This window comes from Oncorhynchus tshawytscha, unplaced genomic scaffold, assembly GCF_018296145.1.
Source record: "Oncorhynchus tshawytscha isolate Ot180627B unplaced genomic scaffold, Otsh_v2.0 Un_contig_956_pilon_pilon, whole genome shotgun sequence".
NCBI classification, from domain to species: Eukaryota; Metazoa; Chordata; class Actinopteri; order Salmoniformes; family Salmonidae; genus Oncorhynchus; species Oncorhynchus tshawytscha.
Window position 1 is genome coordinate 256,453 of NW_024609753.1, and position 27,831 is coordinate 284,283.

General features: G+C 46.5%; 1 protein-coding gene and 1 long non-coding RNA gene across 2 annotated transcripts in view; one reads left to right on the forward strand and one right to left on the reverse strand.

Annotated features, from left to right (window-relative positions):
- Nucleotides 1-748: 748 nt before the first annotated feature.
- The window catches only part of tbcd (tubulin folding cofactor D), a 113,550-nt gene continuing 86,467 nt past the window's right edge, over nucleotides 749-27,831 (forward strand). Inside the window, exons 1-14 of the mRNA XM_042317600.1 lie at nucleotides 749-999; nucleotides 1,315-1,507; nucleotides 1,719-1,769; nucleotides 1,873-1,970; nucleotides 2,515-2,616; nucleotides 5,852-5,998; nucleotides 7,522-7,577; nucleotides 7,858-7,990; nucleotides 12,036-12,081; nucleotides 15,029-15,161; nucleotides 15,830-15,972; nucleotides 21,684-21,744; nucleotides 21,994-22,068; nucleotides 26,924-27,018. Of these exons, the coding sequence (XP_042173534.1) occupies nucleotides 1,324-1,507; nucleotides 1,719-1,769; nucleotides 1,873-1,970; nucleotides 2,515-2,616; nucleotides 5,852-5,998; nucleotides 7,522-7,577; nucleotides 7,858-7,990; nucleotides 12,036-12,081; nucleotides 15,029-15,161; nucleotides 15,830-15,972; nucleotides 21,684-21,744; nucleotides 21,994-22,068; nucleotides 26,924-27,018 (1,324 nt within the window). The 5' untranslated portion in view covers nucleotides 749-999; nucleotides 1,315-1,323. The remainder of the gene's footprint in view (nucleotides 1,000-1,314; nucleotides 1,508-1,718; nucleotides 1,770-1,872; nucleotides 1,971-2,514; nucleotides 2,617-5,851; nucleotides 5,999-7,521; nucleotides 7,578-7,857; nucleotides 7,991-12,035; nucleotides 12,082-15,028; nucleotides 15,162-15,829; nucleotides 15,973-21,683; nucleotides 21,745-21,993; nucleotides 22,069-26,923; nucleotides 27,019-27,831) is intronic.
- On the reverse strand, nucleotides 23,669-25,022 carry LOC121845740. Its single transcript, XR_006082756.1, has 2 exons — nucleotides 24,988-25,022; nucleotides 23,669-24,407 (listed from the first exon to the last, which is right to left on the reverse strand). It is a non-coding gene; the product is annotated as an uncharacterized LOC121845740 (long non-coding RNA).

Consider the following 27,831-nt stretch of genomic DNA (forward strand, 5'->3'; position numbering starts at 1 on the left):
CCCTTCATCTTTAACCAGGTCTCATCTTTAACCCCCTTCATCTTTCTTTAACCTGCCTCCTCCCCTTCATCTTTAACCAGGCCTCCTCCCCTTCATCTTTAACCTGCCTCCTCCCCTTCATCTTTAACCTGCCTCCTCCCCTTCATCTTTAACCCGTCTCCTCCCCTTCATCTTTAACCAGGTCTCCTCATCTTCATCTTTAACCTGCCTCCTCCCCTTCATCTTTAACCAGGTCTCCTCCCCTTCATCTTTAACCTGCCTCCTCCCCTTCATCTTTAACCCGTCTCCTCCCCTTCATCTTTAACCAGGTCTCCTCATCTTCATCTTTAACCCGTCTCCTCCCCTTCATCTTTAACCTGCCTCCTCCCCTTCATCTTTAACCTGCCTCCTCCCCTTCATCTTTAACCCGTCTCCTCCCCTTCATCTTTAACCAGGTCTCCTCATCTTCATCTTTAACCCGTCTCCTCCCCTTCATCTTTAACCAGGTCTCCTCATCTTCATCTTTAACCTGTCTCCTCCCCTTCATCTTTAACCCGTCTCCTCCCCTTCATCTTTAACCAGGTCTCCTCACCTTCATCTTTAACCCGTCTCCTCCCCTTCATTTTTAACCTGCCTCCTCCCCTTTATCAACACTGATTGAAGTGGATTTAACAGGTGACATCAATAAGGGATCATAGCTTTCACCTGGATTCACCTGTGTTATGGAAAGAGCAGGTGTTGTTAATGTTTTGTAGACTCAGTGTATTTTTATTTCTATTTTCATAATATACATGAGGTGAGATAATAATTCCACCTCTGAATAAGTCTGACGCGTGAACCTCTTTGGCGTGGCGCGTCCCTCATTAACGAAACGCTTTTTTTGTCCCCAATCGCTTCACGTACTGTAGGGTGTAGCAACGTGCAAACTTCACAACAGATAACAGACCTCGGCCACTGCGTGATCATCATTATCTGAAGTTATAATAATACATTTTCCGGACAGAATTTTCACAACTACAGGTATGCATTCATATGCCCACGATAACCAAATGTATGAGCTGTGTGTGTTCACTGATCACTCAAATGCTGTTTGATTTCTGTTGCAACTTGCCAACCAACAGCACTAGCTAGTTAGCTAGCATCATTGGCTAGTATCGGCATGAATAGAACGCAAATCATTGACACACCCATGCTAGAAGTCACACCTTTCTCTTCTAGCTATCAACACTTCAAGGCAAGCTAGCTACACTTACTAGCTACTATGTAGAGGTGTGTTTAAGCAGTGGACATTAGACATGCATATAACCAAGTGCATGAAATGTACCGGTAATCTAGGCATCTATAATGGCCCAGACCGACATGGATTCCGGGGAGGATGGAGGCGGCGGCGGGGAGCCCGAGGTGATCGCTAAAGCCAGTGTCTTGGGAGGTTTTACCGAGAGCACTGAGATTCGAGCCCTGATCTCCAGCCTACCAGTGGTTCACGAGAGCATCGTGACACTGGAGTCAGCCATAGAGAGGTTCCTCGGTGAGATTCATACTCTACGTGTTTAGTCTGTTGTTGTTGTGGCCAAATTGATCCAGTCTTGCATGGAACAGTCTGTGGGCTTTAGGCCTAAATGCGTGTACCATCTACAGACATCAGTTTTAATACATTCATAACTTAGACATACCACAATCATAAGCAGTGAAAGAAAAGTCAACAACTTTATGTTGACCAGTTCTTTTTTGTTCTACAGTGATAATGGACCGTTATCAGGAGCAGCCCCATCTTCTGGATCCACATCTGGGTAACAACACTACACACACAGCACATCACATGCTATTCTTTAGTGAAACATGGGCTTGTTAGGATAGCATGATGATGACAGTGTTTCTTTCCTGTGACCACAGAGTGGATGTTGAACCTGCTGTTGGAGCTCATCAGGAGTGAACAGTCTCCTCCTCTACTGGTACACCTGGGCTTCAAATTCCTCTACATCATCTCCAAGGTAACTACAGGCAGATGGATTCCTCTACATCATCTCCAAGGTAACTACAGGCAGATGGATTCATCTACATCATCTCCAAGGTAACTACAGGCAGATGGATTCATCTACATCATCTCCAAGGTAACTACAGGCAGACGGATTCATCTACATCATCTCCAAGGTAACTACAGACAGACGGATTCATCTACATCATCTCCAAGGTAACTACAGACAGATGGATTAATCTCCAAGGTAACTACAGACAGATGGATTAATCTCCAAGGTAACTACAGACAGATGGATTCATCTACATCTCCAAGGTAACTACAGACAGACAGATTAATCTCCAAGGTAACTACAGACAGATGGATTCATATACACCATCACACAGATAGTAAGATTTCAGTTTGTGAAGCCCAGCGTTCCGATGTGTGTGTTGATTCTGTGGTGTCTTACCCTATGGCCTCTGGCTACAGTTAGAAGTGTGGTGCTAGCTCCGCTTTCTCAGCCTGAGCAGTTGGGACAAGGCAGACTCCTCTAACTCAGGTGTTTTTGTTTCGGCCAGGTGAGAGGGTATAAGATCTTCATGCAGCTCTTCCCCCATGAGGTGGCTGACGTCCAGCCAGTCCTGGACCTCCTGTGTCGACAGGACCCCAGAGACCCAGAGGTGAGCCTGAATTTCTTAGTTACGAGTCGTCAATAGAAGGTGGGCCTACCACGTCCTAGCCCAGTAGCTAATGTTAGACCTCCTGATTTCTCATGTTACAAGACCTCAATGGAAGGATAACCCTTTACTTGAAGGGTACCTTCATAAATTATACATTGATAAACATTACAATGCACATTCATAAGCAGAGTATCCATTGATTTTACCCTCTTGTTGCTTTCTAGATTAGGTTTATAGGGGGTTAACTGTTTGCTTTCTAGATTAGGCCTATAGGGGTTCAACTGTTTACGTTCTAGATTAGGCCTATAGGGGTTCAACTGTTTACGTTCTAGATTAGGCCTATAGGGGTTCAACTGTTTACGTTCTAGATTAGGCCTATAGGGGTTCAACTGTTTACGTTCTAGATTAGGCCTATAGGGGTTCAACTGTTTACGTTCTAGATTAGGCCTATAGGGGTTCAACTGTTTACGTTCTAGATTAGGCCTATAGGGGTTCAACTGTTTACGTTCTAGATTAGGCCTATAGGGGTTCAACTGTTTACGTTCTAGATTAGGCCTATAGGGGTTCAATGTATTGAAGTGACATGTTTAGCCTATAGGGGTCCCTGTCTGTATTAGGGGGTTCAAATCAAATGTTATTTGTTATTGTTTCAACAGGTGTGGATTTCTAGATTAGGCCTATAGGGGTTCAACTGTTTACGTTCTAGATTAGGCCTATAGGGGTTCAACTGTTTACGTTCTAGATTAGGCCTATAGGGGTTCAACTGTTTACGTTCTAGATTAGGCCTATAGGGGTTCAACTGTTTACGTTCTAGATTAGGCCTATAGGGGTTCAACGGTTGACTTCCAAGTTGTTTAATGTATTATATGAAGTGACATGTTTGTCTGTGTATTGTCCCTGTCTGTATTGTTATGGTTACAAATCAAATGTTATTTGTTACATGCTTCGTTAACAACAGGTGTGGATTTACAGTGAAATGCGGACTTACAGGCCCTTCCCAACAATACAGAGAGAAAATAGAGAAATAAACGAAAAGTAAAACACGTAATAATAACTATACAATGAGTAACGATAACATGGCTTTATACACGGGGTACCAGTACTGAGTCAATAATAACATGGCTTTATATACGGGGTACCAGTACTGAGTCAATAATAACATGGCTTTATACACGGGGTACCAGTACTGAGTCAATAATAACATGGCTTTATACACGGGGTACCAGTACTGAGTCAATAATAACAGTTGGCTTTATACACGGGGTACCAGTACTGAGTCAATAATAACATGGCTTTATACACGGGGTACCAGTACTGAGTCAATAATAACATGGCTTTATACACGGGGTACCAGTACTGAGTCAATAATAACATGGCTTTATACACGGGGTACCAGTACTGAGTCAATAATAACATGGCTTTATACACGGGGTACCAGTACTGAGTCAATAATAACATGGCTTTATACACGGGGTACCAGTACTGAGTCAATAATAACATGGCTTTATACACGGGGTACCAGTACTGAGTCAATAATAACATGGCTTTATACACGGGGTACCAGTACTGAGTCAATAATAACATGGCTTTATACACGGGGTACCAGTACTGAGTCAATAATAACATGGCTTTATACACGGGGTACCAGTACTGAGTCAATAATAACATGGCTTTATACACGGGGTACCAGTACTGAGTCAATAATAACATGGCTTTATACACGGGGGGTACCAGTACTGAGTCAATAATAACATGGCTTTATACACGGGGTACCAGTACTGAGTCAATAATAACATGGCTTTATACACGGGGTACCAGTACTGAGTCAATAATAACATGGCTTTATACACGGGGTACCAGTACTGAGTCAATAATAACATGGCTTTATACACGGGGTACCAGTACTGAGTCAATAATAACATGGCTTTATATACGGGGTACCAGTACTGAGTCAATAATAACATGGCTTTATACACGGGGTACCAGTGCTGAGTCAATAATAGCATGGCTTTATACACGGGGTACCAGTACTGAGTCAATAATAACATGGCTTTATACACGGGGTACCAGTACTGAGTCAATAATAACATGGCTTTATACACGGGGTACCAGTACTGAGTCAATAATAACATGGCTTTATACACGGGGTACCAGTACTGAGTCAATAATAACATGGCTTTATATACGGGGTACCAGTACTGAGTCAATGTGCAGGGGTACGAGGTAATTGAGGTACATATAACTAGGAATAAAATGTACAGACAGTAGCAGCAGCGTATGTGAGGAGTCAGAAAAGGTCAATGCAGATAGTCCTGGTATCTATTAGTTAACTATTTAGCTAACTATTTAACAGTCTTATGTCTTGGTTAACTATTTAACTAACTATTTAGCAGTCATGGCTTGGGGGTAGAAGTTGTTCAGGGTCCTGTTGGTTCCAGACTTCGTGCATCGGTTCCGCTTCCCGTGCGATAGCAGAGAGAACAGTCTATGACTTGGGTGGCTGGAGTCTTTGACAATTTTTAGGGCCTTCCTCTGACACCGCCTGGTATAGAGGTCCTGGATGTCAGGGAGCTCAGCCCCAGTGATGTACTGGGCCGTACTCAATACCCTCTGTACCGCCTTGTGGTCGGATGCCAAGCAGTTGCCATACCAAGCGGTGATGCAGCCAGTCAAGATGCTCTCAATGGTGCAGCTGTAGAACCTTTTGAGGGTCTGAGGACCCATGCCAAATCATTTCAGCCTCCTGAGGGGGAAGAGGCATTGTCGTGCCCTCTTCACGACTGTGTTGGTGTGTGTGGACCTATGATAGATCCTTAGTGATGTGGACACATGAGGGACTTGGAGATCTTGACCCGCTCCAGTACAGCCAGGTCCATGTAAATGGGGGCGTGACCTCCCTTTTAGGCTGTTTCATCGTCGTCCGTGTTCAGACCTACCACCGTTGTCTCGTCTGAAAACGTTAGTATGGTGTTGTCGTGCGTGGCCATGCAGTCGTGGGTGAACAAGGAGTACAGGAGGTATAGTATGCACCCCTGAGGGGCCCCTGTGTTGAGGGTCAGCGTGGTGGACGTGTTGTTGCCTACTCTCACAGTTCAATACATTTAATTCAAGTGTTTCTCTCCTTGCCCCTTCCTGTCAGACCTGGGAGACCCGCTACATGCTGCTGCTCTCTATGATCTGTCTGATACCCTTTGACCTCTAACCCTAACCCTCTCTTTCTGCCCCTTCCTGTCAGACCTGGGAGACCCGCTACATGCTGCTGCTGTGGCTGTCTATGACCTGTCTGATACCCTTTGACCTCTCTCGTCTTGATGGTCACCTGACCTCTGACCCCAGCCAGACAAGAGAGCCAATCATGGACCGCATCCTGGCGGTCGCCAAGGTAACTAATTCTAGACTCTCCTGCCTTGGTCAGTGTTGAGTCTTGTCCTCCCAGATCCAGACCCTGTGTGATGTATTGAGTGTGTAACTAACCCCTGGTCTGTTGTTCCCAGTCCCTGTATGATGTGTGTAACTAACCCCTGGTCTGTTATGTCCAGACCCTGTGTGATGTGTGTAACTAACCCCTGGTCTGTTGTTCCCAGTCCCTGTGTGATGTATGTAACTAACCCCTGGTCTGTTGTTCCCAGTCCCTGTATGATGTATTGAGTGTGTAACTAACCCCTGGTCTGTTGTTCCCAGTCCCTGTATGATGTGTGTAACTAACCCCTGGTCTGTTGTTCCCAGTCCCTGTATGATGTGTGTAACTAACCCCTGGTCTGTTATGTCCAGTCCCTGTGTGATGTGTGTAACTAACCCCTGGTCTGTTGTTATTCCCAGACCCTGTGTGATGTGTGTAACTAACCCCTGGTCTGTTGTTCCCAGTCCCTGTATGATGTGTGTAACTAACCCCTGGTCTGTTGTTATTCCCAGTCCCTGTATGATGTGTGTAACTAACCCCTGGTCTGTTGTTCCCAGTCCCTGTGTGATGTATTGTGTGTAACTAACCCCTGGTCTGTTGTTCCCAGTCCCTGTGTGATGTATTGAGTGTGTAACTAACCCCTGGTCTGTTGTTCCCAGTCCCTGTGTGATGTATGTAACTAACCCCTGGTCTGTTGTTCCCAGTCCCTGTGTGATGTATGTAACTAACCCCTGGTCTGTTGTTCCCAGTCCCTGTGTGATGTATGTAACTAACCCCTGGTCTGTTGTTCCCAGTCCCTGTATGATGTATTGAGTGTGTAACTAACCCCTGGTCTGTTGTTCCCAGTCCCTGTGTGATGTATGTAACTAACCCCTGGTCTGTTGTTCCCAGTCCCTGTATGATGTATTGAGTGTGTAACTAACCCCTGGTCTGTTATGTCCAGTCCCTGTGTGATGTGTGTAACTAACCCCTGGTCTGTTGTTCCCAGTCCCTGTGTGATGTATGTAACTAACCCCTGGTCTGTTGTTCCCAGTCCCTGTATGATGTATTGAGTGTGTAACTAACCCCTGGTCTGTTGTTCCCAGTCCCTGTATGATGTGTGTAACTAACCCCTGGTCTGTTGTTCCCAGTCCCTGTGTGATGTGTGTAACTAACCCCTGGTCTGTTGTTCCCAGTCCCTGTGTGATGTATGTAACTAACCCCTGGTCTGTTGTTCCCAGTCCCTGTATGATGTATTGAGTGTGTAACTAACCCCTGGTCTGTTGTTCCCAGTCCCTGTATGATGTATTGAGTGTGTAACTAACCCTTGGTCTGTTGTTCCCAGTCCCTGTATGTAACTAACCCCTGGTCTGTTGTTCCCAGTCCCTGTATGATGTATTGAGTGTGTAACTAACCCCTGGTCTGTTGTTCCCAGTCCCTGTATGATGTGTGTAACTAACCCCTGGTCTGTTGTTCCCAGTCCCTGTGATGATGTGTGTAACTAACCCCTGGTCTGTTGTTCCCAGTCCTACCTGATGGTCACTGATAAGTCCAGGGATGCTGCATCTGTGTTGGTATCAAAGTAAGTATTCAACTTTATTGTTTAAAAAAAGGCAACAACATTTGTGATGCGTTTCATGTTTTACCCAGAAGAGGGCGACCTTGTACTTGAAGATGAATAGGTTCATACCGAGGCGCCACACACACACACACACACACACACACACACACAGAGAGCTTACTGAGTGGTCCTAGTGTGTTGTCGTCTGTCTGTGTTTACTGAGTGGTCCTAGCCTGTTGTCATCTGTCTGTGTTTACTGAGTGGTCCTAGCCTGTTGTCATCTAACTGTCTGTGTGTGCAGGTTTGTGACACGTCCCGATGTGAAGCTGAAGCGACTAGGAGACTTCCTGGACTGGAGTCTGACCACCATCTCTCAGGCCAGTGACCAGACCATGGGCGGTACTGTAATCCTGGACGGGGCCCTGCAGTCTCTGGTATGACACACACACACACACACACAGTTTGTCTGTCCTTGAGTGTGTGTGTGTGTGTGTGTGTGTGTGTGGGTTGCAGTGACCAGGCCTAGTTTACAAGAGCCTACATGTACGGCTGCCATGTTTGTGGGAGATCAGAGCCTCTGTGGGTTTGGCAGGTTGGCAGGTGTTTAGTGCTGCACCTGTTGTCAGTGTTTTACAACTGAGGGAGGGAACGTGAAGACACGCCTCTGGTGGTAATTAGCTAGCTTGGTCACAGACCTGTTTTAGGAACTGGTATCCCAGTTCCCCAGGGGTTGGCTATACAGCCCAAACAGATCTGGGATCAGTGTAGTAGTATATAGATATACTGCTAGTAGTCATTACTTTACTAGTATAGTAGTATATAGATATACTGCTAGTAGTCATTACTTTACCAGTATAGTAGTATATAGATATACTGATGGTAGTCATTACTTTACCAGTATAGTAGTATATAGATATACTGATGGTAGTCATTACTTTACCAGTATAGTAGTATATAGATATACTGATGGTAGTCATTACTTTACCAGTATAGTAGTATATAGATATACTGATGGTAGTCATTACTTTACCAGTATAGTAGTATATAGATATACTGCTGGTAGTCATTACTTTACCAGTGTAGTAGTAGTAGTATATAGATATACTGCTGGTAGTCATTACTTTACCAGTGTAGTAGTAGTATATAGATATACTGCTGGTAGTCATTACTTTACCAGTGTAGTAGTAGTATATAGATATACTGCTGGTAGTCATTACTTTACCAGTGTAGTAGTAGTATATAGATATACTGCTGGTAGTCATTACTTTACCAGTGTAGTAGTAGTAGTAGTAGTAGTATATAGATATACTGCTGGTAGTCATTACTTTACCAGTGTAGTAGTAGTAGTAGTAGTATATAGATATACTGCTGGTAGTCATTACTTTACCAGTGTAGTAGTAGTAGTAGTAGTAGTATATAGATATACTGCTGGTAGTCATTACTTCACCAATAGAGGTGCTATGGCCTAGCTGCCCACACTAATCCCCAGTCCCTCACTCTCTTCCACTTTATCTTTAATGTCTTGATGTCCTATAGTCGTGGTTTCACCAACCATCTTGAAATAACAGTGAATTTTAGTAGATTTTTTTCAGGTCAACTCTTGTGTTGCGTCAGTCTAAGTAGCTAATTTAATCCAACCCTCAAGCGAGCAGTGTATCAAAGGAATATTATTGGCGTTGAAACTGGCGCTACCTGTTGACGAACAGTCTCTCCTTCTGTCTGTGCTCTGTAATATGACTGGGAGGGGAAACCGGCTTGTCTCTCTCTCTCTCTATGTGGCGCTCAGAGCGTTTAAAACTGGCTCTGTGTGTTCTGACGGCCCCGAGGGGCTTCAACGGGTTCTAGTAAGATCTTTGTTTTGCACAGTTGTGTTTTGAATTTGGCCAATGCAGCAAAAACTTTAAAGATCCGCTGAGAAATGGTTTAGAAGAGTAGTTCAAATGAACCTTTATCAAACGGCAGTCCTCACTGCAACATGTAATGACATCCACAAGGTTGAGGTTAGTGGTGATTTAATCCCAGACTACATGTAATGACATCCACAAGGTTGAGGTTCGTGGTGATTTAATCCCAGACTACATCCACAAGGTTGAGGTTAGTGGTGATTTAATCCCAGACTACATCCACAAGGTTGAGGTTAGTGGTGATTTAATCCCAGACTACATCCACAAGGTTGAGGTTAGTGGTGATTTAATCCCAGACTACATCCACAAGGTTGAGGTTAGTGGTGATTTAATCCCAGACTACATCCACAAGGTTGAGGTTAGTGGTGATTTAATCCCAGACTACATGTAATGACATCCAGAAGGTTGAGGTTAGTGGTGATTTAATCCCAGACTACATCCAGAAGGTTGAGGTTAGTGGTGATTTAATCCCAGACTACATCCACAAGGTTGAGGTTAGTGGAGATTTAATCCCAGACTACATCCAGAAGGTTGAGGTTAGTGGTGATTTAATCCCAGACTACATGTAATGACATCCAGAAGGTTGAGGTTAGTGGTGATTTAATCCCAGACTACATGTAATGACATCCAGAAGGTTGAGGTTAGTGGTGATTTAATCCCAGACTACATCCACAAGGTTGAGGTTAGTGGTGATTTAATCCCAGACTACATGTAATGACATCCACAAGGTTGAGGTTAGTCAAATGATTTAATCCCAGACTACATCCACTGAGGTTACATGTAATGACATCCACAAGGTTGAGGTTAGTGGAGATTTAATCCCAGACTACATCCACAAGGTTGAGGTTAGTGGTGATTTAATCCCAGACTACATCCACAAGGTTGAGGTTAGTGGTGATTTAATCCCAGACTACATCCACATGGTTGAGGTTAGTGGAGATTTAATCCCAGACTACATCCACAAGGTTGAGGTTAGTGGAGATTTAATCCCAGACTACATCCACATGGTTGAGGTTAGTGGTGATTTAATCCCAGACTACATCCACATGGTTGAGGTTAGTGGAGATTTAATCCCAGACTACATCCACATGGTTGAGGTTAGTGGTGATTTAATCCCAGACATCCACAGGTTGAGGTTATGACATCCAGAAGGTTGAGGTTAGTGGTGATTTAATCCCAGACTACATGTAATGACATCCAGAAGGTTTGGTGAGGTTAGTGGAGATTTAATCCCAGACTACATCCACAAGGTTGAGGTTCGTGGTGATTTAATCCCAGACTACATCCACAAGGTTGAGGTTAGTGGTGATTTAATCCCAGACTACATGTAATGACATCCAGAAGGTTGAGGTTAGTGGAGATTTAATCCCAGACTACATCCAGAAGGTTGAGGTTAGTGGTGATTTAATCCCAGACTACATGTAATGACATCCAGAAGGTTGAGGTTCGTGGAGATTTAATCCCAGACTACATCCACAAGGTTGAGGTTAGTGGTGATTTAATCCCAGAGACTGACATCCACAAGGTTGAGGTTAGTGGAGATTTAATCCCAGACTACATCCACAAGGTTGAGGTTAGTGGAGATTTAATCCCAGACTACATCCACATGGTTGAGGTTAGTGGTGATTTAATCCCAGACTACATCCACATGGTTGAGGTTAGTGGAGATTTAATCCCAGACTACATCCACATGGTTGAGGTTAGTGGAGATTTAATCCCAGACTACATCCACATGGTTGAGGTTAGTGGAGATTTAATCCCAGACTACATCCAGAAGGTTGAGGTTAGTGGTGATTTAATCCCAGACTACATCCACAAGGTTGAGGTTAGTGGTGATTTAATCCCAGACTACATGTAATGACATCCAGAAGGTTGAGGTTAGTGGTGATCTCACTCTCAAAAGGGGAGGAGCCACAACATTATGAACAAAACAGGTGTTGGAATTTCACAACTTTAAAGGAAAATGTATTATTTTGATCTCATCCACGATATTGATGTTGTTGCTCTCTCTCGCCTGTCTCTCCTCTCTACTGTCTCTCTCTCTCTCCTCTCTCTCCTGTCTCCTCTCTCTACTGTCTCTTTCTCTCCTCTCTCTACTGTCTCTTTCTCTCCTCTCTCTCCTGTCTCTCCTCTCTCTACTGTCTCTTTCTCTCCTCTCTCTACTGTCTCTTTCTCTCCTCTCTCTCCTGTCTCTCTCTCCTCTCTCTCCTCTCTTCTCTCCTGTCTCTCTCTCTCTCTCTCTCTCTCCCCTCTTTCTCTCCTCTCTCTCCTGTCTCTTTTTCTCTCTCCTGTCTCTTTCTCTCCTGATCCTGTAGTCTCTCCTGTCTCTTTCTCTCCTTTCTCTCTTGTCTCTCCTGTCTCTTTCTCTCCTCTCTCTCCTGTCTCTTTCTCTCCTCTCTCTCCTGTCTCTTTCTCTCCTCTCTCTCCTGTCTCCTGTCTCTCTCCTCTCTCTCCTCTCTTCTATCCTTTCTCCTGTCTCTCCTCTCTCCTGCCTCTCTCTCCTCTCTCTATCCTTTCTCCTGTCTCACCTCTCTTATGTCTCACCTCTCTCTCCTGTCTCCCGTCTGTCTTCTAGGCCCAGCTATTCAAGCATGGCAAGAGAGATGACTTTCTCCAGTACGGTAAGAATGTCCTTCAATATTGGCTTTTTAATCAGCAGTTTGACTTTATCCATTGTGATAAGTAGTTGTCTTACCTCCTTTATCCATTGTGATAAGTAGTTGTCTTACCTCCTTCATCCATTGTGATAAGTAGTTGTCTTACCTCCTTCATCCATTGTGATAAGTAGTTGTCTTACCTCCTTCATCCATTGTGATAAGTAGTTGTCTTATCTCCTTCATCCATTGTGATAAGTAGTTGTCTTATCTCCTTTATCCATTGTGATAAGAGCATCTGCTAAATAAATAAATAAAATGTAGGTGATCTTCTAATGTTGACTGCTGTGACCGTGCCGTGATACTGGCTGTAGGTGATGGTGTGTGATACTAACGCTCGGAGTAAACTACACCCCTGTCATCACTGAGCCTCTCACATTAAACCAGCCTCCTTCCTGTAGTGTGTTGTCTTGGCAACGTAGTGGTGAGCACATTAAACCAGCCTCCTTCCTGTAGTGTGTTGTCTTACCAACGTAGTGGTGACCACATTAAACCAGCCTCCTTCCTGTAGTGTGTTGTCTTACCAACGTAGTGGTGACCACATTAAACCAGCCTCCTTCCTGTAGTGTGTTGTCTTACCAACGTAGTGGTGAGCACATTAAACCAGCCTCCTTCCTGTAGTGTGTTGTCTTACCAACGTAGTGGTGACCACATTAAACCAGCCTCCTTCCTGTAGTGTGTTGTCTTACCAACGTAGTGGTGAGCACATTAAACCAGCCTCCTTCCTGTAGTGTGTTGTCTTACCAACGTAGTGGTGACCACATTAAACCAGCCTCCTTCCTGTAGTGTGTTGTCTTACCAACGTAGTGGTGAGCACATTAAACCAGTCTCCTTCCTGTAGTGTGTTGTCTTACCAACGTAGTGGTGAGCACATTAAACCAGCCTCCTTCCTGTAGTGTGTTGTCTTACCAACGTAGTGGTGACCACATTAAACCAGCCTCTCCTGTAGTGTGTTGTCTTACCAACGTAGTGGTGAGCACATTAAACCAGCCTCCTTCCTGTAGTGTGTTGTCTTACCAACGTAGTGGTGAGCACATTAAACCAGTCTCCTTCCTGTAGTGTGTTGTCTTACCAACGTAGTGGTGAGCACATTAAACCAGTCTCCTTCCTGTAGTGTGTTGTCTTACCAACGTAGTGGTGAGCACATTAAACCAGTCTCCTTCCATTGACCAACGTAGTGGTGAGCACATTAAACCAGCCTCCTTCCTGTAGTGTGTTGTCTTGACCAACGTAGTGGTGAGCACATTAAACCAGCCTCCTTCCTGTAGTGTGTTGTCTTGGCAACGTAGTGATGAGCACATTAAACCAGCCTCTCCTGTAGTGTGTTGTCTTGGCAACGTAGTGGTGAGCACATTAAACCAGTCTCCTTCCTGTAGTGTGTTGTCTTGGCAACGTAGTGATGAGCACATTAAACGATGTGACACAGATTCTTCACCTGGTGGTGAGGATTCTCCACAGCACGCTGTCTCGCCAAAACAAAGATGTAACTACCGTAACAATGTAATCACAACGAGCTGTGGCTCAAAGCAGCCTCAGAAATAGTTTCAGTCAGACATACACACTCTACACACGGAGTGTAAATATCTAGCCAGTACCTTTTGAATTGAATAACATTGGTTGTGAACTTCAGAGTTGTGACGATTGGACATGTTTGGTTCAAGGCAAGTGGAAACCCATACTAGTAGTAGTCATGTCTCCTGCTCCTGAGTCGACACCTTCGGGGTGCAACGTCATCGTCTGACTGGCTGCTTCTCTGGCCAGCTCTCATTGGCTCCTGGTGATGATCACCGTTCTGAAGAGTTGTAGTGTGAGATGTGCAACGACAAGAGAGCCTTTCGGATTCGCTGCCGATAAAATGTTTTAAAAGATTGTGATGGTTCAAAGAGGAGGCAGCCCTCAGACTGTATCTCTGACCCGCGTCGATGACGGTCACACGCCCTGAGGAGATGGGCAGCCCTCAGACTGTATCTCTGACCCGCGTCGGTGACGGTCACACGCCCTGAGGAGATGGGCAGCCCTCAGACTGTATCTCTGACCGCGTCTGTAGTGACGGTCACACGCCCTGAGGAGATGGGCAGCCCTCAGACTGTATCTCTGACCCGCGTCGGTGACGGTCACACGCCAGAGGAGATGGGCAGCCCTCAGACTGCATCTCTGACCCGCGTCGGTGACGGTCACACGCCCTGAGGAGATGGGCAGCCCTCAGACTGTATCTCTGACCCGCGTCGGTGACGGTCACACGCCCCGAGGAGATGGGCAGCCCTCAGACTGCATCTCTGACCCGCGTCGGTGACGGTCACACGCCCCGAGGAGATGGGCAGCCCTCAGACTGCATCTCTGACCCGCGTCGGTGACGGTCACACGCCCCGAGGAGATGGGCAGCCCTCAGACTGCATCTCTGACCCGCGTCGGTTGTCACACGCCCGAGGAGATGGGCAGCCCTCAGACTGTATCTCTGACCCGCGTCGATTGTGACGGTCACACGAGGAGATGGGCAGCCCTCAGACTGCATCTCTGACCCGCGTCGGTGACGGTCACACGCCCCGAGGAGATGGGCAGCCCTCAGACTGTATCTCTGACCCGCGTCGGTGACGGTCACACGCACGAGGAGATGGGCAGCCCTCAGACTGCATCTCTGACCCCGAGGAGATGGGCAGCCCTCGGTGTGACACGCCCCGAGGAGATGGGCAGCCCTCAGACTGTATCTCTGACCCGCGTCGGTGACGACACGAGGAGATGGGCAGCCCTCAGACTGCATCTCTGACCCGCGTCGGTGACGACACGAGGAGTTTGTCTCCAATCTCCAAAACTTGTATGGGACGGCTAAATCATATGCCCGGTTTAACCGGTGGTGCTGCAGTGTCTGGACCAGTGTAGTGTTACCATGGTACTAGTGTGTGTGTGTGTTCCTCAGCTCCGGTGGTGCTGCAGTGTCTGGACCAGTGTCACGTGGCAGAGAGCAGCCAGGCTATGCTGAGGAAGCTGGGGGTCAAGCTGGTACAAAGACTGGGTCTGACCTTCCTCAAGCCTCGACTGGCCAAGTGGAGGTGAGACACACACACACTGAGGTAGGGGACAAGCTGGTACAGAGACTGGGCCTGACCTTCCTCAAGCCCCGACTGGCCAAGTGGAGGTGAGACACACACACACTGAGGTAGGAGTCCAGCTGGTACAGAGACTGGGCCTGACCTTCCTCAAGCCCCGACTGGCCAAGTGGAGGTGAGGTAGGAGTCCAGCTGGTACAGAGACTGGGCCTGACCTTCCTCAAACTGGCCAAGTGGAGGGAGACACACACACACACTGAGGTAGGAGTCCAGCTGGTACAGAGAGTCTCACCTTCTTCAACCAGACCCACACTGAGGTGAGTCCAGCTGGTACAGAGACCGTCTCACCTTCCTCAACCAGTGGAGGAGACCCACACTGAGGTAGGAGTCCAGCTGGTACAGAGACCGTCTCACCTTCCTCAACCAGTGGAGGAGACCCACACTGAGGTAGGAGTCAAGCTGGTACAGAGACCGTCTCACCTTCCTCAACCAGTGGAGGAGACCCACACTGAGGTAGGAGTCCAGCTGGTACAGAGGAGACCTCACCTTCCTCAACCAGTGGAGGAGACCCACTCCCTAGATGTTAATTTGGGAGCCTTCGCATGCCGTTGTTTGTTAAGGGAAAGCTGGTCTCACTGTGTTGAGACCTTGTATGTTTGCTTGTCATTCAGGTACCAGAGAGGGAGTCGCTCCCTGGCAGCCAACCTGTCTCTGTCCCAGTCTGGCTCCACAGTCAAGGCTGTTAGTCCAGACATGGAGACCCAGAGCCAGGAGGAGGACTATGATATCCCAGAGGAGGTGGAGAACGTCATCGGTCAGTCAGCGTTACTCTCTCTCTCCTTCTTTCTATCTCTCTTTCTCGCTCTCTCTCATTCTCTTTCTCTGTTTTTCTTTTTCTCTCTCAGCTCTCTCTCTGGTTCTCTCTCTCTGGTTCTCTCAGCTCTCTCTCTGGTTCTCTCAGCTCTCTCTCTGGTTCTCTCAGCTCTCTCTCTGGTTCTCTCAGATCTCTCTCTGGTTCTCTCAGCTCTCTCTTTCTCTCTCTGGTTCTCTCTCCTCTCTGGTTCTCTCTGCTCTCTCTCTCTCTCTGGTTCTCTCTGCTCTCTCTGGTTCTCTCTGGTTTCTCTCTGGTTCTCTCTGAGGAGATCTCTCTCTGGTTCTCTCTCTCTGGTTTCTCTCTGGTCTCTCTCTGGTTCTCTCTCTCTGGTTCTCTCTCTCTGGTTCTCCTCTCTGGTTCTCTCTCTGGTTCTCTCTCTCTGATTTCTCTCTGGTTCTCTCAGTTCTCTCTGATCTCTCTCTGGTTTCTCTGATTTCTCTCTGGTTCTCTCTCTCTGATCTCTCTCTGGTTCTCTCTCTCTGGTTCTCTCTCTCTGGTTCTCTCAGATCTCTCTCTGGTCTGCTCTCTCTCTGGCTCTCTCTGGTTCTTCTCTCTGGTTCTCTCTCTGGACTCTCTCTCTGGTTCTCTCTGTTCTCTCTCTCTGGTTCTCTCTGATCTCTCTCTGGTTCTCTCTGATTTCTCTCTGTTCTCTCTCTGATCTCTCTCTGGTTCTCTCTCTCTGGTTCTCTCTGTTCTCTCTCTCTGGTTCTCTCTGGATCTCTCTCTGGTTCTCTCTGATCTCTCTCTGGTTCTCTCTGATTTCTCTCTCTCTGATCTCTCTGGTTCTCTCTGGCTCTCTCTCTCTCTCTGGTTCTCTCTCTGCTCTCTCTGGTTTCTCTCTGATCTCTCTCTGGTATCTCTCTCTCTCTCTCTGGCTCTCTCTCTCTGACTCTCTCTCTGATCCGCGTCCTCTCTCTCTGGTTCTCTCTGCTCTCTCTGGCTCTCTCTCTGTTCTCTCTCTCTCTCTGGTTCTCTCTGCTCTCTCTCTCTCTGGTTCTCTGTGCTCTCTCTCTCTCTCTCTGGTTCTCTGGTTCTCTCAGCTCACTCTCTCTCTCTCTCTTGATATGTCTGAAGTCAGCATCCTTCTCACTGTCTCATTGGTTTTAAGGCCTGTATCTTGTGTTCAGTGGGGTGTGCAACATCCTGAACTACTTGACCAATAACAACACAACACAGATTTACATGTTCTGTTACAAAACATTTTGTTACGGTGTGCCCTACTGAATTTGACCCACATCAGGTCTGTTATGGTGTTCAGTCACAGCTATTCAGGTAGTGACTCTCTCTCTCTCTCTGTCTGTTATGGTGTTCAGTCACAGCTATTCAGGTAGTGACTCTCTCTCTGTCTGTTATGGTGTTCAGTCACAGCTATTCAGGTAGTGACTCTCTCTCTCTCTGTCTGTTATGGTGTTCAGTCACAGCTATTCAGGTAGTGACTCTCTCTCTCTCTCTCTGTCTGTTATGGTGTTCAGTCACAGCTATTCAGGTAGTGACTCTCTCTCTGTCTGTTATGGTGTTCAGGCACAGCTATTCAGGTAGTGACTCTCTCTCTGTTATGGTGTTCAGTCACAGCTATTCAGGTAGTGTCTCTCTCTGTCTGTCTATGGTGTTCAGGCACAGCTATTGGGTAGTGACTCTCTCTCTCTCTCTCTGTCTTATGGTGTTCAGTCACAGCTATTCAGGTAGTGACTCTCTCTCTGTCTCTCTGTCTTATGGTGTTCAGTCACAGCTATTCAGGTAGTGACTCTCTCTCTCTCTCTGTCTTATGGTGTTCAGTCACAGCTATTCAGGTAGTGTCTCTCTCTCTGTCTGCTATGGTGTTCAGGCACAGCTATTCAGGTAGTGACTCTCTCTCTCTCTCTCTCTGTCTTATGGTGTTCAGTCACAGCTATTCAGGTAGTGACTCTCTCTCTCTCTCTCTGTCTTATGGTGTTCAGTCACAGCTATTCAGGTAGTGACTCTCTCTCTCTGTTATGGTGTTCAGGCACAGCTATTCAGGTAGTGACTCTCTCTCTCTCTGTTATGGTGTTCAGGCACAGCTATTCAGGTAGTGACTCTCTCTCTGTCTGTTATGGTGTTCAGTCACAGCGATTCAGGTAGTGTCTCTCTCTCTCTGTCTGTTATGGTGTTCAGGCACAGCTATTCAGGTAGTGACTCTCTCTCTCTCTCTCTGTCTTATGGTGTTCAGTCACAGCTATTCAGGTAGTGACTCTCTCTCTCTGTTATGGTGTTCAGGCACAGCTATTCAGGTAGTGACTCTCTCTCTGTCTGTTATGGTGTTCAGTCACAGCTATTCAGGTAGTGTCTCTCTCTCTCTGTCTGTTATGGTGTTCAGGCACAGCTATTCAGGTAGTGACTGACTCTCTCTGTCTGTTATGGTGTTCAGGCACAGCTATTCAGGTAGTGACTCTCTCTCTCTGTTATGGTGTTCAGTCACAGCTATTCAGGTAGTGACTCTCTCTCTTATATTTATATATATATATATGTGTGTCTGTTATGGTGTTCAGTCACAGCTATTCAGGTAGTGTCTCTCTCTCTCTGTCTGTTATGGTGTTCAGTCACAGCTATTCAGGTAGTGACTCTCTCTCTGTCTGCTATGGTGTTCAGTCACAGCTATTCAGGTAGTGAGACTCTCTCGCTGTCTGTTATAGTGTTCAGTCACAGCTATTCAGGTAGTGACTCTCACTCTCTCTGTCTTATGGTGTTCAGTCACAGCTATTCAGGTAGTGACTCTCTCTCTGTCTGTTATGGTGTTCAGGCACAGCTATTCAGGTAGTGACTCTCACTCTTCTCTCTGTCTGTTATGGTGTTCAGTCACAGCTATTCAGGTAGTGACTCTCTCTCGCTGTCTGTTATAGTGTTCAGTCACAGCTATTCAGGTAGTGACTCTCTCTGTCTGTTATGGTGTTCAGTCACAGCTATTCAGGTAGTGACTCTCTCTCTCTCTCTCTCTGTCTGTTATGGTGTTCAGTCACAGCTATTCAGGTAGTGACTCTCTCTCTCTCTGTCTGCTATGGTGTTCAGTCACAGCTATTCAGGTAGTGACTCTCTCTCTGTCTCTCTGTCTGTTATGGTGTTCAGTCACAGCTATTCAGGTAGTGACTCTCTCTCTGTCTGTTATGGTGTTCAGTCACAGCTATTCAGGTAGTGACTCTCTCTGTCTGTTATGGTGTTCAGGCACAGCTATTCAGGTAGTGACTCTCTCTCTCTCTCTCTGTCTGTTATGGTGTTCAGTCACAGCTATTCAGGTAGTGACTCTGTCTCTGTCTGTTATAGTGTTCAGTCACAGCTATTCAGGTAGTGACTCTCTCTGTCTGTTATGGTGTTCAGTCACAGCTATTCAGGTAGTGACTCTCTCTCTCTCTCTCTGTCTGTTATGGTGTTCAGTCACAGCTATTCAGGTAGTGACTCTCTCTCTCTCTGTCTGCTATGGTGTTCAGTCACAGCTATTCAGGTAGTGACTCTCTCTCTCTGTCTGTTATGGTGTTCAGTCACAGCTATTCAGGTAGTGACTCTCTCTCTGTCTGTTATGGTGTTCAGGCACAGCTATTCAGGTAGTGACTCTCTCTCTCTCTCTCTCTGTCTGTTATGGTGTTCAGTCACAGCTATTCAGGTAGTGACTCTCTCTCGCTGTCTGTTATAGTGTTCAGTCACAGCTATTCAGGTAGTGACTCTCTCTGTCTGTTATGGTGTTCAGTCACAGCTATTCAGGTAGTGACTCTCTCTCTCTCTCTCTCTGTCTGTTATGGTGTTATGGTGTCTCTGTCACAGCTATTCAGGTAGTGACTCTCTCTCTCTCTGTCTGTTATGGTGTTCAGTCTCTCTGTCTGTTATGGTGTTCAGGCACAGCTATTCAGGTAGTGACTCTCTCTCTCTCTCTCTCTGTCTGTTATGGTGTTCAGTCACAGCTATTCAGTGACTCTCTTCTGGTAGTGTTCTCAGCTCTGTCTGTTATGGTGTTCAGTCACAGCTATTCAGGTAGTGACTCTCTCTCTCTCTCTCTGTCTGTTATGGTGTTCAGTCACAGCTATTCAGGTAGTGACTCTCTCTCTGTCTCTGGTGTTCAGTCACAGCTATTCAGGTAGTGACTCTCTCTCTCTGTCTGTTATGGTGTTCAGTCACAGCTATTCAGGTAGTGACTCTCTCTCTGTCTGTTATGGTGTTCAGGCACAGCTATTCAGGTAGTGACTCTCTCTCTCTCTCTCTGTCTGTTATGGTGTTCAGTCACAGCTATTCAGGTAGTGACTCTCTATGGTGTTCAGGTAGTCTCTCTGTGTTCAGTCAGCAGCTATTCAGGTAGTGACTCTCTCTGTCTGTTATGGTGTTCAGTCACAGCTATTCAGGTAGTGACTCTCTCTCTCTCTCTCTGTCTGTTATGGTGTTCAGTCACAGCTATTCAGGTAGTGACTCTCTCTCTCTCTGTCTGCTATGGTGTTCAGTCACAGCTATTCAGGTAGTGACTCTCTCTCTCTCTGTCTGTTATGGTGTTCAGTCACAGCTATTCAGGTAGTGACTCTCTCTCTGTCTGTTATGGTGTTCAGGCACAGCTATTCAGGTAGTGACTCTCTCTCTCTCTCTCTGTCTGTTATGGTGTTCAGTCACAGCTATTCAGGTAGTGACTCTCTCGCTGTCTGTTATAGTGTTCAGTCACAGCTATTCAGGTAGTGACTCTCTCTGTCTGTTATGGTGTTCAGTCACAGCTATTCAGGTAGTGACTCTCTCTCTCTCTCTCTCTCTGTCTGTTATGGTGTTCAGTCACAGCTATTCAGGTAGTGACTCTCTCTCTCTCTGTCTGCTATGGTGTTCAGTCACAGCTATTCAGGTAGTGACTCTCTCTCTCTGTCTGTTATGGTGTTCAGTCACAGCTATTCAGGTAGTGACTCTCTCTGTCTGTTATGGTGTTCAGTCACAGCTATTCAGGTAGTGACTCTCTCTCTCTCTGTCTGTTATGGTGTTCAGTCACAGCTATTCAGGTAGTGACTCTCTCTCTGTCTGTTATGGTGTTCAGTCACAGCTATTCAGGTAGTGACTCTCTCTCTCTCTCTCTCTCTGTCTGTTATGGTGTTCAGTCACAGCTATTCAGGTAGTGACTCTCTCTGTCTGTTATGGTGTTCAGTCACAGCTATTCAGGTAGTGACTCTCTCTCTCTCTGTTATAGTGTTCAGTCACAGCTATTCAGGTAGTGACTCTCTCTCTGTCTGTTATGGTGTTCAGTCACAGCTATTCAGGTAGTGACTCTCTCTCTCTGTTATGGTGTTCAGTCACAGCTATTCAGGTAGTGACTCTCTCTCTCTGTTATGGTGTTCAGTCACAGCTATTCAGGTAGTGACTCTCTCTCTGTTATGGTGTTCAGTCACAGCTATTCAGGTAGTGACTCTCTCTCTCTCTCTCTCTTATGGTGTTCAGTCACAGCTATTCAGGTAGTGACTCTCTCTCTCTTATGGTGTTCAGTCACAGCTATTCAGGTAGTGACTCTCTCTCTCTTATGGTGTTCAGTCACAGCTATTCAGGTAGTGACTCTCTCTCTCTCTCTCTGTCTGTTATGGTGTTCAGTCACAGCTATTCAGGTAGTGACTCTCTCTCTCTCTGTCTGTTATGGTGTTCAGTCACAGCTATTCAGGTAGTGACTCTCTCTGTCTGTTATTTCCCAGAGCAACTGTTGGGTGGGCTGAAAGACAAGGAGACCATCGTGCGCTGGTCTGCTGCTAAGGGGTAAGTTGTCACATTGAATTAACAATGATAAACACTAAGCGCCTGTCTTTCAGAAGGCAGAATGATGTCTATAGGCAGGAGCACCGAGTTATATCTGTCATGTTGATGTGGTACAGAATAAATGTGGCACCTGAACAGACAAAACACCTAAAAACCAGAAAACTGCCTATAGGGAGGAGCACGCCCTCATGTTCATGAAGTACAGATGAATTGCTCAGATAGGATCCAACATGTCTTCCCTCTTTTCAGTATTGGGAGGGTGACAGGGCGACTCCCCAGGGAGCTGGCTGACGAGGTGGTTGGATCTGTGTTGGACTGTTTCAGGTAACACCTGGTTCATTTGCAGCTTTGTCGTGTCGTGTTGTGTGATGCTATTTGTCTGTGCCACTGGGGGATCATCTTATCAGACAATATACAGATATATGTTAAGGTAAACTCAGCAAACAAAGAAACGTCCTCTCACTGTCTACTGCGTTTATTTTCAGCAAACTTAACTTAATGTGTAAATATTTGTGTGAACATAACAAGATTCAACAACTGAGAGAACAAGTTCCACAGACATGTGACTAACAGAAATTGAATAATGTGTCCCTGAACAAAGGGGGGGTCAAAATCAAAAGTAACAGTCAGTATCTGGTGTGGCCACCAGCTGCATTAAGTACTGCAGTGCATCTCCTCCTCATGGACTGCACCAGATTGACCAGTTCTTGCTGTGAGATGTTACCCCCTCTTCCACCAAGGCACCTGCAAGTTCCCAGACATTTCTGGGGGAATGGCCCTAGCCCTCACCCTCTGATCCAACAGGTCCCAGACGTGCTCAATGGGATTGAGATCCGGGCTCTTCGCTGGCCATGGCAGAACACTGACATTCCTGTCTTGCAGGAAATCACACACAGATAGAACAGTATGGCTGGTGGCATTGTCATGCTGGAGGGTCATGTCAGGATGAGCCTACAGGAAGGGTACCACATGAGGAAGGAGGAGGTCTTCCCTGTAACACACAGCGTTGAGATTGCTTGCAATGACAACAAGCTCAGTCCGATGATGCTGAGACACACCGCCCCAGACCATGACGGACCCTCCACCTCCAAATCGATCCCGCTCCAGAGTACAGGCCTCAGTGTAACTCTCATTCCTTTGACGATAAATGCGAATCCGACCATCCCTCCTGGTGAGACAAAACTGCGACTCGTCAGTGAAGAGCACTTTTTGCCAGTCCTGTCTGGTCCAGCGACGGTGGGTTTGTGCCCATAGGTGAAGTTGTTGCCAGTCCTGTCTGGTTCAGCGACAGTGGGTTTGTGCCCTTAGGCAACGTTGTTGCCAGTCCTGTCTGGTGAGGACCTGCCTTACAACAGGCCTACAAGCCCTCAGTCCAGCCTCTCTCAGCCTATTGCAGACAGTCTGAGCACTGGAGGAGGGATTGTGTGTTCCCGATCTAACTCGGGCAGTTGTTGTTGCCATCCTGTACCTGTCCCGCAGGTGTGATGTTCGGATGTACCGATCCTGTGCAGGTGTTGTTACATGTGGTCTGCCACTGCGAGGACGATCAGCTGTCCATCCTGTCTCCCTGTAACGCTGTCTTAAGTGTCTCAGTATGGACATAGCAATTTATTGCTCTGGCCACATCTGCAGTCCTCATGCATCCTTGCAGCATGCCTAAGGCACGTTCACGCAGATGATCAGGGACCCTGGGCATCTTTCATTTGGTGTTTTTCAGAGTCAGTAGAAAGGCCTCTTTAGTGTCCTAAGTTTTCATAACTGTGACCTTAATTGCCTACCGTCTGTAAGCTGTTAGTGTCTTAACGACCGTACCACAGGTGCATGCTCATTAATTGTTTATGGTTCATTGAACAAGCAGGGAAAACAGTGTTTAAACCTTTTACAATGAAGATCTGTGACGTTATTTGGATTTTTACGAATAATCTTTGAAAGACAGGGTCCTGGAAAAGGGACGTTTCTTTTTTTTTTGCTGAGTTTACTAAAACTCCCAAACAGTAATTCTGATTCCCGTGTAAAATAACCCTATCAGTGGTTAAAATACGACCCATAATGTTTTTTTTGGGTGGGGGGATAGAATTTATCATCTGTTTTCCTCTCATGGCTAACTACCAGGAAGTTTATAAAGACAGGCTGAGTGGGCGGGGAGCTTATATTCATGAGCTGGCCTTGACTGACAGGTCTTTGAGAAGTTATGGAACTTGGATGCAGTGTTGCTGTACAATCATCTCAAGCTAATTTGGTGAAACACACAAACATCAAAAAAAAAAACACGCTGTAATTTTAGAAATACCGACAGTTCTTTTGTTCGTTAGACATGGTGGGATCTTTTTCTGTCGGTGCAATTTAATTATGCGGGAAACTGCAGTGAAAACACATTTTTATGCACAAATATTGATATAATATTAATACAAAAACATATTGAAGGAAACTTGTAGTCACGTGATGATATGGTGTGTGGTCCTCCCACTACCACTCAGGTAACATGCAGGTTATTGTGGTCCTCCCACTACCACTCAGGTAACATGCAGGTTATTGTGGTCCTCCCACTACCACTCAGGTAACATGCAGGTTATTGTGGTCCTCCCACTACCACTCAGGTAACATGCAGGTTATTGTGGTCCTCCCACTACCACTCAGGTAACATGCAGGTTATTGTGGTCCTCCTACCCCGGGTAACTACCACTACCAGGTAACATGCAGGTTATTGTGGTCCTCCCACTACCACTCAGGTAACATGCAGGTTATTGTGGTCCTCCCACTACCACTCAGGTAACATGCAGGTTATTGTGGTCCTCCCACTACCACTCAGGTAACATGCAGGTTATTGTGGTCCTCCCACTACCACTCAGGTAACATGCAGGTTATTGTGGTCCTCCCACTACCACTCAGGTAACATGCAGGTTATTGTGGTCCTCCCACTACCACTCAGGTAACATGCAGGTTATTGTGGTCCTCCCACTACCACTCAGGTAACATGCAGGTTATTGTGGTCCTCCCACTACCACCAGGTAACATGCAGGTTATTGTGGTCCTCCCACTACCACTCAGGTAACATGCAGGTTATTGTGGTCCTCCCACTACCACTCAGGTAACATGCAGGTTATTGTGGTCCTCCCACTACCACTCAGGTAACATGCAGGTTATTGTGGTCCTCCCACTACCACTCAGGTAACATGCAGGTTATTGTGGTCCTCCCACTACCACTCAGGTAACATGCAGGTTATTGTGGTCCTCCCCTACCACCCACTACCACTCAGGTAACATGCAGGTTATTGTGGTCCTCCCACTACCACTCAGGTAACAGGTTGTGGTCCTCCCACTACCATGCAGGTTATTGTGGTCCTCCCACTACCACTCAGGTAACATGCAGGTTATTGTGGTCCTCCCACTACCACTCAGGTAACATGCAGGTTATTGTGGTCCTCCCACTACCACTCAGGTAACATGCAGGTTATTGTGGTCCTCCCACTACCACTCAGGTAACATGCAGGTTATTGTGGTCCTCCCACTACCACTCAGGTACATGTAAACATGCAGGTTATTGTGGTCCTCCCACTACCACTCAGGTAACATGCAGGTTACTACCACTCAGGTAACATGCAGTATTGTGGTCCTCCCACTACCACTCAGGTAACATGCAGGTTATTGTGGTCCTCCCACTACCACTCAGGTAACATGCCTCCTCCCACTACCACTCAGGTAACATGCAGGTTATTGTGGTCCTCCCACTACCACTCAGGTAACATGCAGGTTATTGTGGTCCTCCCACTACCACTCAGGTAACATGCAGGTTATTGTGGTCCTCCCACTACCACTCAGGTAACATGCAGGTTATTGTGGTCCTCCCACTACCACTCAGGTAACATGCAGGTTATTGAGCTACAGATTAAAGTGGTGATGATGAACTTTACAGGGAGGTGAAAGTGCACAGTGATGATCTTGATGCTCCTTTACCAATAAATATCGACCGTCTGATTCTGGTGACGTGATGATCGATGTTTGACTGCCATTTGTCAAATTTAAAATATTCTCGCTTTTATCCACAATAATTTAGTGTAGACCAGCCTACCTGCACTGTATGTGAGACCAGCTGTTGTCTCGAGGTCAGGTGACCAGACACAACTATCAGTAGAGGTGAAGAAACCATGGAAACACTATCAACTTTTCTATTTTTATTCGGTTCATGACAACTTTAGTGTAAAAGTCCATTTTGAATGCACTATGTCATCACACACTGATTGTTATCAGCAACAGGACCTTTTGGTGGGAAAATACTACTGGTGGGGAAAATACTACTGGTGGGGAGAATACTACTGGTGGGGAGAATACTACTGGTGGGGAGAATACTACTGGTGGGGAGAATACTACTGGTGGGGAGAATACTACTGGTGGGGAGAATACTACTGGTGGGGAGAATACTACTGGTGGGGAGAATACTACTGGTGGGGAGAATACTACTGGTGGGGAGAATACTACTGGTGGGGAGAATACTACTGGTGGGGAGAATACTACTGGTGGGAAAATGCACATTTTCTTCATGCAGATTCTAGAATATTCACATGAAAATCTGTTGCCAATTGATGGAATCCTAGCTGGTGATGTAACAAATAAATATGATACATCTCCCTTTGGCAAGTCTCTTGTGATGCGGTTCACAGCAACACTGACGGATGTGTTGGCATGACAACTGCGTTGGAGTTCTGAATGACCCTTCCTTCTAATTCTATTTGCTGACATCCTACAGTCACATTTTGGCACCAGCAGAGTAGCTGTCTCGTTGTATAAGTCACGCCCCTCTGCAAACACACATTCTCCCATGTTGGTTACGAGGTGTAAACTTATGACGATTAGGTGAGAGAATATCATGTTGCCGTTGGTGTATTAAAATGAGAGTTGGGATGATGTCTCCCTACCGCCTTAATAATTCCCCCCCCTCTTGAATCCAAGGGTTTGACATGGGGGGGAGGGGGGACCAGTCACTTTATCAATGTAGAAGCAACAGTCAGTTTTCATACTTTGGTCGACACAATTTGACCTGGTTTCATGCAAATATCATTCAATTTGATGAAAACATGATTTTTAACTGTTCATGACCGTTTTTAAGGGAGTTTTTGCGGAGCTCAGGTCAGTTTTGCGGATGTCAAATGTCATCCTTGGTGTGTGTGTGTTCTTGTTCTAGTTTCCAGGAGACAGACAACGCGTGGCATGGAGGCTGCTTGGCCCTGGCAGAGCTGGGGAGAAGAGGCCTGCTGGTGCCCTCTCGTCTCCCGGACGGTACGTAACAAAACCCTGCACACACAGCTAGCTAGAGCGGCGTGCGGGAGCTTCTTGTATTTGAACTACGACACAACATGTCGTCCGTACCTGTAAAGCAATCCCCCTTCCCTTCCCATAAACCCTCAGTCACAACAGAACATCAATCCCCCTTCCCTTCCCATAAACCCTCAGTCACAACAGAACATCAATCCCCTTTCCCTTCCCATAAACCCTCAGTCACAACAGAACAACAACCCCCCTTCCCTTCCCATAAACCCTCAGTCACAACAGAACAACAACCCCCTTCCCTTCCCATAAACCCTCAGTCACAACAGAACAACAACCCCCTTCCCTTCCCATAAACCCTCAGTCACAACAGAACAACAACCCCCTTCCCTTCCCATAAACCCTCAGTCACAACAGAACAACAACCCCCTTCCCTTCCCATAAACCCTCAGTCACAACAGAACAACAACCCCCCCCCTTCCCTTCCCATAAACCCTCAGTCACAACAGAACAACAACCCCCTTCCCTTCCCATAAACCCTCATAGTCACAACAGAACAACAACCCCCTTCCCTTCCCATAAACCCTCAGTCACAACAGAACAACAACCCCCTTCCCTTCCCATAAACCCTCACAGTCACAACAGAACAACAACCCCCTTCCCTTCCCATAAACCCTCAGTCACAACAGAACAACAACCCCCTTCCCTTCCCATAAACCCTCAGTCACAACAGAACAACAACCCCCTTCCCTTCCCATAAACCCTCAGTCACAACAGAACAACAACCCCCTTCCCTTCCCATAAACCCTCAGTCACAACAGAACA